The 15,422-nt window shown below is 40.6% G+C and overlaps 1 protein-coding gene across 1 annotated transcript in view; it reads right to left on the bottom strand.

Moving 5' to 3' along the window:
- Positions 1-4,536: 4,536 nt before the first annotated feature.
- Positions 4,537-15,422, bottom strand: part of LOC134344830 (protein SNORC-like) — an 81,184-nt gene continuing 70,298 nt past the window's right edge. The window contains exon 3 of the mRNA XM_063044934.1: positions 4,537-5,789. Coding sequence (XP_062901004.1) covers positions 5,680-5,789 — 110 coding nt within the window. The 3' untranslated portion in view covers positions 4,537-5,679. The remainder of the gene's footprint in view (positions 5,790-15,422) is intronic.

Genomic DNA, 15,422 nt, shown 5'->3' with positions numbered 1-15,422 from the left:
GTCAGCAGTGGAAAGAGTGCCTGGTATAGAGGTATAGGGGCTCCCGGAGCCTTCCCACAATCAAGAATACAGCATCCAACATTAAAGACCCTCGCCATGCAGGACTTACCCTGTTACTACTACCAACTGGTAGGAGCCTGAAGACCCACACTCAATGTTTTAGTAACAGCTTCTTCCCTTCCGTCATCAGATTTCCAAATGGTCCAGGAATGCTGCAACTATATTTTGCTCTTTTTGCACTGTTTTTCATATTACGTAACCTGAGTATTTTTTGTCTTGCATTGTACTGCTGACACAAAACAACAAATTTCAGAACATGCAGTATATCAGTGATAAATAAACCTGATTCTGGTCATCATTGAAGATAGTGATGTTCTTGATGCCTCCTCCTCTCACTAGCTACATAATTCAGCAAACCATCATTGACTGGATATGGCGGGGATACAGAACTTTGTCTTTGTCCATGAGTGTTTGATTCTTGTACTTGATATTATGACTAAATAAAAGATATGCGAGGCCATGAAATTATAGCTCACTATGTTTCGCAAATGTCCAGCTCTCAGCTGGTAAATATGTGCGGAATGCGTCTTAATGTGCACACTATATATATCGAGTAATCTCACCATGGAAACAAGGACAAATCAGTGAATCAGAATCAGATTTATTATTACTGGCATATGTCATGAAATATTTTGTGGAAGCAGTACAATGCAAGGCGTAAAAATTACTACAGTTGCAAAAAAAAATAGAGATAATGCAAAAAGGAGTACTGAGGTAGTGTTCATGGACAGATGTGGGAGAAAAAGGAATTGTTCATTTAACATTGTGTTTGCATCTTAAGGTTCATGTATCACCTCCTTGAGAATAGTAATGAGGAGAGGACAGGGTCCTTAATGATGGATCCCACTGTCTTGAGGCAGCTTGAAGATGATCTCGATGCTGGGGGAATACTGTGCCCTTGACTTGGCTGAATCTACAACCCTCTGCGGTCTCTTTCAATCACGTGCATTACAGCCTCAAAGCCAGGCAGTGCAGCAACCAGTCAGAATGCTCTCCACCACACATTTGTACCGCACAAGCCTTTGCACCAAGTTTCAAGCAGGGAAGTGATAACCAACACAAGATCTACCATTGTGCAGCATTTGATGTAATGTAGAAATCACCCATTGTCTGAGTGACTGCTCATCTGCTTCATGGCGTGGAGTTTTCAGCAAACTGGCAATTTGTCCAAGAGAATTCCTTGCAGCTTGAGAGAATTCCTAAGGCTCAACTGTCTCTGTCTTGGTAAGGCATCATCCGTGATGCACTCCCCTGATGACACTATCATGCTCTTGCTGCTGCTCTCAATAGGATGTTGCTCAGAGTCAGGTTTCCGAGGCTGAGAACAGTTCAGAATCATTTTTCAAGACCACCTATATGGTCCTTGACTGCAACTTGGCAGCTTTCTCCCAGCAGAACAGAACCCACAAGGAGAACACAATTAAGGCAGAAACTAAAGGGTTTGAGCAAAGTTGATTAGTTGATGTTTATTTTATATTGTTATGGTTTATGGATAACTTTATTCTGAATATTTATTTTTATCTTGGTCTTTATTTCATCATTGTTGGCTACATTAGCCTACATGGACAATCTTATTGAATTGAATTGAATTATCTTTATTGTCATTATACATAGGTACAATAAAACTTTGTTTGGCTTCCTTTCAGGCAATTAAATAAAGCTGTAGATAAAAACAAGACAGTAATAGAAAAACAGTATTAAATAGATAAAAGGCAGAAAATAAGTTTCAGCAGCACCAGAATATCACAGTAATACACAAAGTGCTCTTAGTGAAAGTATTTGAGTCCTTGTGTCTGCGTGTGTGTGCTCGCAGTTTCAGTCATTGTTCTGTGGGATGGTGTGATGGAGGCCACAGCTCTGGGATAGAAGCTGTTCCTCAGTCTATTTGTCATGGCTCTTAGTGTGCTGAACCTTTTGCTGGATGGCAACGGGTCAAGCAGGGCATGGCTGGGGTGTGTGGTGTCTCTGGTTATACTGATTTCTTTCCTCCTGAGTCTGCTGGAATAAATGGTGTCCAGTCCTGGGAGCTCCATCCCGACAATTCACTGGGCCGCCTTCACCACGCGATGCAGGTCTTGTCCCTCAGCGGCTGTGCAGCTGCCATACCACACTGCAGTGCTGTTGGTCAGGATGGTTTCAATTGTGCTTCTGCAGAAGGTAAGCAACAGCTTTTGTGGGAGTTTGGCCTGTTTCAGTTTTCTGAGGAAGAAGAGTCTTTGTTGTGCCTTTTTTACAAGCAGTGAGGTGTTGGTGGTCCATGTCAGCTGTTTTGACAACATAACTCCAAGGAACTTTAGGTTTTCCACACTTTCCACTACCTCTCCATGTATATGGAGGGGGGTGTGTACTCTGTCCTTTGATCCCCTGAAGTCAATGATCATCTCTTTTGTTTTAGAAGTGTTAAGGACCAGGTCATTGTCCTTACACCACTCCGTCAGATGATCCACCTCAAGCCTGTAGGCTGTTTCATCCTTGTCCAAGATCAGGCCAACCACTGTGGTATCGTCCACAAATTTAATTATGGAGTTGGAGGTGTAGATGGGGGTGCGGTCATGTGTGAGATTGTGTAGAGCATAGGGCTCAGAACACAGCCCTGCAGGGTGCCTATTTTTAAGATGAGGGTGGTGGCAGTGTGCTTGCTAATTCTGACTTGCCGTGGTCGGTCCGTGAGAAAGTCCATGACCCATGAGCACGGGGAGGAACCAAGGCCGAGAGTGTTCAGTTTGCTGACCAGTTTATGGGGGATGACTATGCTAAATGCAGAACTGAAGTCCACAAATAACATCCTCACAGAAGTGTTCGGTTCCTCTAAGTGAGTCAGAGCAATATGGAGGGCCGTTGTGATTGCATCCTCTGTGGAGCAGTTTTCCCGGTGGGCAAACTGGTGTTTGTCCAGATCAGGTGGGATTATAGCCTTAATGTGTGAGAGCACAAGTCTTTCAAAGCACTTCATGGCTATGGGTGTCAGCGCTACAGGGCCATAGTCATTCAGGCACTTCACAGCTGATTTTTTACCCACTGGGATGGTGGTGGAGTTTTTCAGACATGTTGGAACAAAAGCTTGTTGCAGTGAGAGGTTAGATATACTTGTAAACACCTCAGCAAGCTGGTCGGCACATGCTTTCAGTACCCGGCCGGGCACTCCGTCTGGGCCAGCTGCCTTACTCATATTCACTTTCCTCAGGGTGGATCTCATCTGAGATCATATTATGGTCATATAGAGGGGAAAATTAAGATGAGAATCATGGTAAATTAAATTACATGATTTTACATCAGTGACAATAAGTTAAAACTTGAGATAATACCTAACTTTTTCAACTTTTTAAATAAAGCTTTATCTATTTTTTAAAATCTATTTGCTGTTCTAAAGAATTTCAAATGACGAATAGACTCTTCTTGAGCTTCTAGACAGGTGCAGGTATCAATCATAACCGACGATCCGATGACAAACTCTGCCATCTTCATCAGGGATGATGCCTGGGCGTGTCTAGTCTGGTAGTATTTATACCCCCATAGTCGGTCCCTCCTGATTGGTTAGTCCTCATCCAATCAGGTTTCCGCTCTCCCACCTTGTCTACAATCAAATTCCAGTTCTTACTTAGAGCAAGACCCTCATGTTTATTAAAATGTTTTTCCTCTAGTTTTATTTCAATGGCTTCCTTCACCAGATGGTCCCAAAAGCCATTGGCACAGTTCAATAGTTCTGTGCCGTCAAAGTCAATCCTATGGCCATTGCAAATGCAGTGTTCTGCTACCACCAGTTTCTCCAAGTAACACAAACGGATACACCTCCTGTGCTCCTCGATGTGGGTTTCCACCCTGCATCCCATCTGGACGATACATGCTGCTCCGCATGTAATTTTTTTTAACTAATCTGTTATGATTATATTTTACTATTCAATGATATATTTTAAAGGGAGGATTACAGTAGGCATTGTAAATTGGATAGAAATATGCAGTGCTGTAAAATAATATTTGGATTATTAGATCATTTTAGCGGAACAAAGAGCTTTTGTTTGTAAAATATTAACAGTGAAACGCCAAGTCTGTATTGCAGAAATCTCAATGAACACTTGGGCAAAGGTACAATTAGCATTGTGCAGATCAGTATCAGGACTGAGAGGAGCTGGAGAGCATGAGGGAAATTAACTCATATGTGGTTATAACACAGCATCTTTAACAAGCGCGTGGTTTATATGCTGCATATTGCAAAGGAAGGAAGTATTAGTCTTGATCCCTAAGTTAATTGATAAGAATATGATAGGTTGACAGTAAAAACCATAGTTAATTTTTCTTAACATGATTTCTCCTTCAGCCATGTTTGACAAATTGACTAAGGCATTTTAGTGGAATGGAACAAAATATATTAAAATTTAGTACTGTGTCCAATGGCAATCGAACTCTGTATCGGATAGTCAGCTATAAACTACACCACAGGGCATCACAATTAGAATTGTGTGTTTAATTAATCTTTTTGCCGTTTACATGGATACAATATTTATTTACAAACATATGAAATGACAAAGAAGAAAAGACCAGCTAGTCTATCAAACTCCACAAACGCTTGATTACTAAAGCTTCCAAACTTATTGCTCAACTCATCCAAAGTCTGTCCAAAATCAGTGGTTAACTTGGAAATAATAATAAAGAAGGTGATTCCCAATAAACTTTTAACACAATTTATTTTGCATTAATTGGCGTAATTCAATTTCTTCTTTAACACTCTGAGTTGAGAATGGAATCATGGAAGAATAATCGTGGCTTTTTCTACTGAATATGTGGACACTAAGGGCTCTTAAGATGCTCTTCTGATTTTTAATTGAAGTATTTTTCTTGCTGTAAGAAAGTGGCATCACAGATGATTCTATGTATAAAGAGTTAAGAAGGAGGGGACCTAGCAGAGGAGGGTTTTGCCTGGCCTGCCTGGCAAGCAATTGTTCCAGAGAACCATATTGCTGTACCTCTACCTGCGGGATGGGGTGGGGTGCTCCTTGAACTGGTCTCCCTTGGGGGTATCTGTAGTGAGGGATGTACGAGGCTGAACACAAGTGTAAAGAAGACATGGCTTTCTCTACTGAATATGCGGACATTAAGTATTTAAGATGTTCTTGTGATTTTTAATCGAAGTTTTTCCTTGCTGTAACAAAGAGGCATCACAGATAATATTATCTATGAAGAGCTTCGTCCCAATTTTTCTAAGGATTGCACATCAGACTTCTAACATAAATTAAATTAATGGGATCAGCTAAAAATATTTGCAGGATCTGTAATCCATCAAAGTTCACAGGAGCTATTATTATGCAATGGATGAATTCAATTTATAAAATTATCAGCAATCGTCAGCTGAAAGTAAATCAAATGTTAATCTAGTAATAAAATGAATATATATTTGCATTCTTGAGTTCTAATATGTGTGTCTTATGCTAAGCTCTCACACTTAAATATCTTTTGTGTACTAAGATGTGCAGTGAACACCTACAGTATATTCTGCTCCTTAAAGACAATTATAAATATAGCATTAAAATATATTTTGGAAGTACTTGGATAAGATCAGCAAATAAAATGAAAAGTAAAGGTCCACAATTAATGGAACTGACTATTTTTAATCATTTATTAGGTCTACGAAGCTGACAGCTTTCTCACGGTGATTATAACCAGGCTGAACAGTACAGACACACCAAGAACAGCAGCGATTATAATGGCAGATATCGCTCCAGGTCCTAGTGATCCTGCAAGACAAAACAAAAACAGTGTGTCAGCACAAACGAGTGTGACTCTCGCTGTCTCCAGATGTCCCAACAGAATTACGGTTAATACGTGAGCCTCTGAATGAGGAAATCTCTCAGCCAGTATAATGATGATCCTAACCCTAAGCAGATGATGTGTTTTACATATTGGCTGAGAGGCTTAGCTATTGAGATTATTTTTCTTCAATGTAATTTGAAGTGCCTTTTCTGTCCTTCTGTGAAGGCAGTAGTTTATCTTAACCAACAGACAGTGCAGAACTGACTTAGTGACAGGCAGAGAAGTGCATTAGATGTTTATGTTCAAGTTGTTAAAGTTAGGCTTTAATATTTATGAACCCTGGCTGACAGATTTTAACAAAGTTGCCTGGAACAATAAAACATTGGCTTTCAGGGACTAATATATTAGTGCTTTGATCAATCTTTGCATTTTCATTGTTTTATATGCATACTCTCCAAGTGCACAAGAGCTATAAATTATTCTTACAGCATTCATCGCCTCATGGTTTATACTTGTGATGTTCTGCTGTACTGATGTGATGAGATGGTGCAGAATAAATTCACCAGAAGATGACTGGATTAGAGGTATACATTTGAGATGAGGGAATAAATTCAAAGGAGATGTGCAGGGCAAGTTATTATACACAGAATGATGGGTGACTGGAATGTTCTACCGGGGTGGTAGTGAAGGCAAATACAACCGAGGTGTTTACAGGGCTCTAAACTAGCCACATGGATGTGCAGAGAAGAAAGGATGTGGACATTGTGTAGCAAGAAAGAACTAGTTCAGCAGGCATTTAATTAGTAGTTTAATTCATTTGCTGTACCATGATAGACCAATGACATGTTCCTGTAATGTACTGTTCTATGTTTTAAGCAGATCTATATCGATGGCATGCAAAACAGAGATTTTCATTGTACTTTGGTGCAGGTGACAATAATTAGCTGATTTGACAAGGAAACACTCTATCATGAGTACTAAAGTAATAGAGAAGGAAACAACTTTGTTTCCTACTGTATGGTTTCCCTAAAAGAGTTTGGCTTAAAGAAAACTTCAGATTCCTTAATTTCAAATTATCACAAATCTTTATCATTACAACAGAAAGAAATATTGTCTTTAAGAAAAAAAGTTTTATGTATTTTGCCTTTAAGGAAGGAGAGAAATAAGGACATGTATCATTTTGAGGGTCATACACATACAATATACTATTATGTAATTAGCATTGTACTGGGGGCATATTTACAATGAAATAATAATAGTTTTACCATAAATGTGAAGATCATACATGTATACAGTTTCAGCATGTATTATTATATTCAGAGACTTGTAAAAAAAAACTTTATTCCCCTCATGTTCAGATAAACAAAATAACTTTTCCAGTGTGCCGGTCATACACATACATATCAGGTGTTCATCTTTTTTAAAACCATGTGTGATCTCACATTCCATTCAGGTTTTTGAAGTGTTTCAATTCAGAATCACACATTCTGGTGTGTTAGTGAATCCAGGTGTAGGCTTATTCTTGCAAAGGTTATTTTTGTGTTTTTTTTTCTTGCAGGAAGATCTTTAATGGATGCTGAAAAAGCAAAACAACTTCAGCTGCTGGAAATCTGAAATGAGTGAAACCATATCGAGGAAGACCGGTTAGCTGAGATCTGAGTGAACAGGTCAAACAGCTAGTGTTAACCAGCTAAACTAATAATTAGAGGAAAATTAGCCTATTAGAGAACACTGTCATGTAAGGGTAGATTAAAGTGAAGTTAGTTAACTTAATATCCAATCAGGTACAGAAAGGTTAATAAAGAGAGGGAAAGAGTCCTGCCAAAGGATTTCGGCCTGAAGTATCAACTGTACTTTTATCCGTAGATGCTGCCTGGCCTGTTGAGTTCCTTCTGCATTTTGTGTGTGTTGCTTGGATTCGCAGCATCTGCAGATTTTCTCTTGTTTGGGAAAGAAAGACTGGTTTGAAGAAGGAAAAAACTGAATCAAAAGACAAACAAGAAGAATTAGAAGAGGCCAATTTTGTGAGGAGCTGGCAGCAGCTAAATCTGCCCTGACATTTAACACCAGACTCAGTCTCTAAGAGTGAATCTGCAGTGTGGCTATAGCAGGTGCTTGCCATTGTTCTGGGGAGCACTTCAAACCAGGAGACACTCAAGAATAGCAGAGCATTTTGGAAATAAACCCTACTGATTTTGTACATTGCAATGAAGCCGGAGGTGGAACTGAGAGGGATGTCCAGTTACTATTTGACATTCATTTTGACCTTCAGGTACAAATTGAGAATGCAAAGTGTAGGTAGCTGTGCAAGTCAGTCCAAGGACCCTGGATGCAATGCCTCAAGAAGTTCATGGAACTGATGTGGTCATAAGGAATGATGCTTCTCACCGACTGTAGCACCAGCATCAGGGGTGTGTGTGTGTGTGTGTTCCTGGTTATGTGGCTACTAACGACAGGCAGACAATTTATGAAATTGATAATGGATGGGATCATTCTTCTTGTCACTACACAGATGAAGGCAATGGCAAACCACTACTGTAGAAAAGTTTTCGAAGAACAATCATGGTCAAAGATATGGCACATAACGATGATTAGATTAGATTCAACTTTATTGTCATTGTGCTGAGTACAGATACAAAGCCAATGAAATGCATTTAGCATCTGACCAGAAATGCAAAGAATAGTGTTATTTACAAAATAACTACAAATAAAAAAGTGCTACAGCACACAAATATAAAAGTACTGAGACAGTACAATACGGATGCAATACTGCTTAGCGCTGTGATGAGAAGTTCAGCAGTGTCACAGACTCAGGGAAGAAGCTCTTCCTGTGCCTGCTGGTGCGGGAGCGGAGGCTCCAGTAGTGCCTACCGGATGGGAGGAGAGTAAAAAGTCCATGGTTAGGGTGAGATGCATCCCTGATAATGCTTTCACCCTGCCCAGGCAGCATTTATGGTAGATGTGGGCAATTGGGTGCTGATAATCCGCTGGGCAGTTTTCACCACACGCTAGAGTGCTTTGCAGTCTGATACGGGACAATTGCCATACCACACTGAGATGCAGTTGGTGAGTATGCTCTCAATGGTACAGCGGTAAAAGCAGTAAATGGTGATATGTATATACTGGAGATAGCTATTGAAATGAATGACAATCCTGGTCCTTCACCAGATCTGGCTTGGGTAGGTTGGTCAGGGGGATTCTTCAACCTAATGCGGGTGCATCTCAGAGTGTTGAGCCTCTGTCATAGGATTTCACGAAGAGTACAGCAACAGAGCTTCCTTGCCTGCAGACAGGCACCAGAACTAGCTCAGTGGCATAATTGTCTTATGATATCATTGGGAAAGTAATCCCCACTGGCCAGTTCCATCTGAACTTGTAAATACACTGCCAACTCATCAGAGGGACAGGGTAAATAACAGACAACTGGGTAATCACTGTGCACAATGGAACTCTTATCCTTGGCTAAAGCCTGCAAACATTCTCGAAGATCTTTGGCAAGACTTCCACAGTTGTACACTCAGCTTAAAGTTAAAACTCGGCAGCATGGAACTTATTAGGAGATCCGTAGATCCAGTCTGATGGTTAATAGGTCATTTCTATGCATCCATGTAGTCTAACTAACAGTTGCAGTAGAAGCTCAGACTTCTGCTCCTACGGATGCAGGTACCAAACTTCAAAGGAGATTGCAAAGTCCAACAGTCTATCCTCCAACAGTATGCATGCAGGGCAGTGTGTCTGTGTGGGATAGAGCTATATATTTTAATTTTGAATTCATTTTAAGTCCATATCTGTCTTGCTGTTTACGGTAAACTGACAACTAACTAGCTGTACCACTGTCATTGGGAGCCTGCCCTCTCAGTCACTCAAAGTCAACTGTCCTTCAGCCAAAGGTCAAGTACTGCATACATGCCCTATGACAGGCAAAATGTCACAGGAGGTAGTTCCAATGTTAATACGCAAAAGTGGTTATCTGATGTCTGTATGTTTTTTTAAAATTATGTTTAGATAAGTAAATTTAGTTTGGAATGTTCACTGTACTGGATTTTATCTTGGCATTAAGCCCTAGTGGGGAATTTGAGTGTTACACCTTCTTTGGTAAATATTGTGGAGATGCACACTCGTCTCTGACCATTCTTATAAGGTCTATGAAAACTGTGGAGTATTGATGAGTCCTTGAGACAAAAGACAAATGCGGAATTGGATTATTTTTATTCATAGCACAGTCCAATAAGTTACATACAGTTAACAGGCCAGATAGTTCTTGTCCGAGTTGCTTCCTCTTTCTCTTTCTTCTCCTTCTCCTCCTCCTCCTCTTCCTCCTTCCTTCTTTCATCAATATCAAAACCGCGCACTAAAAAACGAGTATCATGACTTATATACTTCTGAGTACTTTTGCCAGCAGTGGCAATACATATGCTTAATCCTCTATCAATCACACAGACAGTGCGATTTTCTGTAGGCTATAAACATGTACGTACTGAATATTAGATTCAGTCTGAGAGGGAGAGATGCTAAAATTATATATACCAGTATAAAAGTTGAGTAACTGTAACTAGTGATGGATGAGAGGAGCTGGCCAAAGTTGATTAGACGGTGACATTAGCAGGGATAATGATAAAGCTGCAATGGCTGGAGATTCCAGGGAGGAAGTTAGAAGATACAAAATTAGTTCATTCCAAAGAAGATGAATTCTAAACAGAGGTTAAGGTACCCATGGCTGTCAGAGGAGCCATGTCTCTGTGAAACAGAGAACACAGCAATTCCTCATTTTCCTAGCTACAGAAATCTTGCCCTTAGGTGTTCAATCTTGTTGTCCAGTGACTGTACATTTGCTAACCAGGTACTTGGACCTTGTCACTGCAGTCTTGTTGCACTCTTGTTCCTCCAACCTGGAACATCTGATGATTAAGTGCCGACCATTCTACTTACCAAGAGAATTCTCCTCCACAGTCATGACCATGGTTTACTTACTGCCAAAGGCAAATCATAAACAGGCACTTAATGTATTGAGTGTCGCCATCGGCAAACAAGAAACAGTCTACCCCAATGCCTTTCAAATCATTGTCATGGACTTATCATTACTATTACTATTATTTGAAGAAATTTCTGCCCAATTATCATCAACATATCACCTGCAGCACCAGGAGTCCCAACACTTGACCACTGTTACACTTCAGTTATGAATGACTATTGTTCCATACCTAGACCACATTTCAGGTAGTAGTAGTAATAATAATGATAATAATAATAATAAACACTTTATTGATCCTGAGTGGGAAATTCTTTCGTTACAGCAGAAAATTCAAAAACACACTTAAGTTTACAGACTTTACTAATAATGAAGTAAAGAATAACAACATACAAAATAATAGTTTACTAATGTGAAATAATAAAGTACAATATAATAAAACAGAGACTATTGTACTATGATGCATGTCTCCTATCGCACAGAGATGAACTGTGGTACATGCTTGTTGCATTTGATAGGAAAGATTTTCTGTAGCGATCCTTGTGACAGTGGAGCGGAATGAGTCTGCTCGAAAGGGTGTTCCACTGCTTAATCAAGAGATCATGAGAGGATGTACCAGATTGTCCATAACGGATAACAGTTTGTCTGATGACCTCGTCTCCACCACTAACTCAAAAGAGTTCAGGTTGTCGCCAAGGATGGATCCAGCCTTTTTGATGAGTTTGGTCCCTGTTCGTATGGCTGGTAGTGAGTGGCACTGGAGCACCACAAGGTAAAGTCCTGTCTCTGTTTCTGTTCACCTCAGACTGTCAGTACAAATCTGAGTCTTGTCACTTGCAGAAGTTCTCTGATGATTCTGCGATGGTTGGGTGTATCAGAAATGGGCAGGAGTCGGAATACAGAGGACTGATGGACAAGTTTGTAGTGTGGTACGAGAGGAATCACCTGCTCCTGAATGTGGCCAAAACCAGGGAGAAGTGATTGATTTTAGGAGGAAGAGGACTGTGACAAGTCCTGTATACATTCTGGGAGAAGTACTTGTTGAAAAACAAGTTCAATTCATTGGCCCTATCCAGGCAGCCCAATCTTCCTTTCCTTAACCTTGAAGTCAATGATTTGCTTCATGCCCAACCACACATCCCTTTTGCTATTATGCTTCCTCTTGTAGGATTCTTTGCACTGCCTCGGATTTACCCTCAGTTCACTCAGTACTCGCCTCAGTACTTGTCTATCTCCAGCCCCGGAGGCTTTCTTTTTCATATTCAAAAGTCTGTTCAGTTCACTGGTGATCCAGGGCTTGTTGCTGGGGAAGCAGCATACAGTCCTGGCTAGCAAGATGGTATATCACAATTTGATATAGTCTGTGGTACAATCAATCATTTTGTTAAGGTCTTGCCTGTGTGGCTCATTTAACACATCCCAGTCCGTCCTCACAAAGCGTTCTTGCAGTGCCTCATCAACATTCTGAGTCCACCTCCTTACAAACCTTGTTGGCAGGCTGCCCCAGTAACAGCCACAAAAGCATTGGGATATTGATCCCTGATAATGGATGCTGCTTTCCTGCAACAAAACTTTGTATACATGTACTTAATAGTTGGAGGCTTTCCCCTTGACGGACGGGGCCATATCCGATCACTTGGCAGTATTCAACCTACCTCCCTGCAGGCGGAGGCTAAAGAGCAAGTTCCAGCAATAGGGACAACAAAGGAGCAGTCTCGGAAGTCAGAGGAGCAGCTACAGAATTGCTTTGTGTCGGAGTAATGGGCCGAGTTCAAGGATTCATCAAAGGATCTGAACCAATACACCACAATGTCACAGACTTCATGAAAACAGTCATAGATGAGTGTGTGTCCCCACAATATCTTTTAGAGTCTCCCCCAATCAGAAGCCATGAATGAACCATGAGATCCTCAAACTGCTGAGGACAAAATCAGTGGTATTCAGGTGAGGTGACCAAGTCAAATAAAAGAGGCCCAGGTACAATTCCCGGAAAGCCATCTCACATGCACAGTGGCAATTCTGGACTACTGATGTTAGGCTTAGAAGCCAGTAATTTCCTGTCTTTGTTAAACAACAGAACAACATTAGCTATCCTCCAATCCTCTGGCACCTAATCTGTGGCTAAAGATGTTTTAAATATCTCTGCAATTTCTGCACTAGCCTCCCGCAAGGTCCAAGAAAACACCATGTAAGGCCCTGGGGGTTTATCCACCCTAAATTGCATCAAGACAGCAAACACATCATCCTCTGTAATATACACTGTACAGGGTCCAATAGCTTGCTGCTACTTTGCCTCACTTCTATAGACTCTGTGTCCAACTCCCGAGAAAATATAGATGCAAAAAATCTAGTTAAGAGCTTCCCCAACTCTTTTGGCTTCACACATAGATTAGCACTCTGATCATCCTGATGACCAATATTGCCCCTAGCTTTCCTTTTGCTCTTAATATACCCATAGAAGCCCTGAGGATTCTCCTTCTGCTTGTCTGCTGCAGCAACCTCATGCCTTCTTTTAGCCTGCCTAAAGTGTTCTCTTGCATTTCTTATACTCAAGTACTTCTGACTGTGTGGCTAAGCACAGCTCCAGTGCTATATTCAGATTTGCTGATGACACCACTGTCGTAGGCAAAATCAAAAATGGTGACAAATCAGCATATAGGAGGGAGAGTAAAAATCTGGCTGAGTGGTACCATAACAACAATCTCTGACTCAATGTCAGCAAGACTAAGGAGCTGGCTATTGACTTCACGAGGAGGAAACCAAAGATCTATGACCCAGTCTTCATCAGAGGTGGAGAAGGTCAGCAAATTTAAATTCCTTTCTGTTATTATTTCAGAGGATCTGTCCTGGCCCAGGCACCTAAGTGCAATTACAAAGAAAGCACAGCAACACCTCTACTTGCAAAGGAGTTTGCATAGATTAGGCATGACATCTAAAACTTTGACAACCTTCTATAGATGTGTAGTGATAAGTATATTGACTGGCTACATCACAGCCTAGTATGGAAAAACCAATACCCTTGAACAGAAAAACCTACAAAAGGTGCTGATTATGACCCAGTCCATCACGGGTAAAGCCCTCCCACTATGAAGTACATCTATGCAAAGTGTTGTTGCAGGAAAATAGCATCCATCATCAGGGAGCCCCAGCACCCAGGACATGGACGCTTAACACAGTTGCCATCAGGTAAAAGATACAGGAGACTCAGGACTCACACCACCAGGTTCAGGAACAGTTATTACCCCACAAGCATCAAATACTCGAACCAAATGGAGAACTTCGCTCAACTTCACTTGCCCCATCATTGAAATGTTCCCACAAACTATTGACTCATTTTCAAGGACTCTTCATCTCATGCTCTTGAGAAGTAATATTTATTTATTTATTATTATTATAACTTTTTTTTTATATTTACACAGTTTGTTGTCCTTTGCACACCGTTTGAACATCCAAATTGGTATGGTCTTTCATTGATTCTAATATGGTTATTATTCCATTATGGATTTATTCAGTATATCCATAAGAAAATGAATCTCAGGGTTGTATATGGTGATATATATGTACTTTGATAATAACTTTCATTTGTACTTTGTATCTCACTTGTTTCTGCCTGCCTATACCTGCTCAGCATCTCCTACATTTTCTTATCCAGTCTTAATATCTCTCGAAAACCAAAGTTCCCTCGGCCTGTTATCCTTGACTTTTATTCTGACAAGTAAATACCAACTCTGTACTCTCAAAATTTCACTTTTGAAGGTCTCCCACTACCAAGTACACCTTTGCCAGAAAACAAACTGTCCAATTCACACTTGCAAGATCCTTTCTGAAACCATCAGAATTGGCCTTTCTCCGACTTAGAATCTCAACCCAGGGGCCAGACCTATCCTTTTCAATAATCACCTTGAAACTAATGACATTGTGATCACTAGGTGCAAAGTGTTCCCAATAGAAACATCTGTCATCTTCCCTGTCTCATTCCCTAATGGGAGGTTTAGTACTGCACTCACTCTTGTTGGAACTTCTATGCACTGTTAAGGAAACTTTATTGAATACACTTGATAAAGCAGCATGTATCATCAAGGATCTCCAACACCCAGGGCATGTTCTCTTCTTGCTGCTGCCAATTAGAAAGAAAGTTCTGGCACCTCAGAACCTGTACACCAGGTTTGGGAACAGTTATTACCCCTTAACCATCAAGCTCTTGTGTAAATTCTCTTTTGTAAATTTTTCAGGTATTTCCTTTTTCAATGCTAAATGGGAATCTTCTTCCATTTCTATCTGTAGCTAGGCTTCAGCCAAGTCCACTTTGCTGAAGTATTTCCCTCCAGAAAGGATTGCAAAGATATTCTCAATCCTGGGCAAAGGGTATTGATACACTTTCAGCACTGTGTTGCTGGTGACCTTAAAGTCACCACAGAACCTGACAGGCACATTCTTCTTGGCTACTGGGGCTGCTGGCATTGTGTATGAGCTCCACAAAACCTTGGAGCTATTTCCTTCAGCCTGCATGTGATCCAGTTCACTGACTATATTATCATGATTGATATACGGAACCAGACAGGCTTTGTCAAACTTAGATGTGGCATTTTCATTTAACACTACTTTACCCTTGATATGTTTGAGTTTTCCAATGTCATCCTTGGATACT

The sequence above is a fragment of the Mobula hypostoma genome, chromosome 4 (genome assembly GCF_963921235.1).
Source record: "Mobula hypostoma chromosome 4, sMobHyp1.1, whole genome shotgun sequence".
Taxonomy (NCBI): Eukaryota; Metazoa; Chordata; class Chondrichthyes; order Myliobatiformes; family Myliobatidae; genus Mobula; species Mobula hypostoma.
Note: the sequence above shows the minus strand (reverse complement) of the source record. Positions and strands in the feature narration are given on the sequence as shown.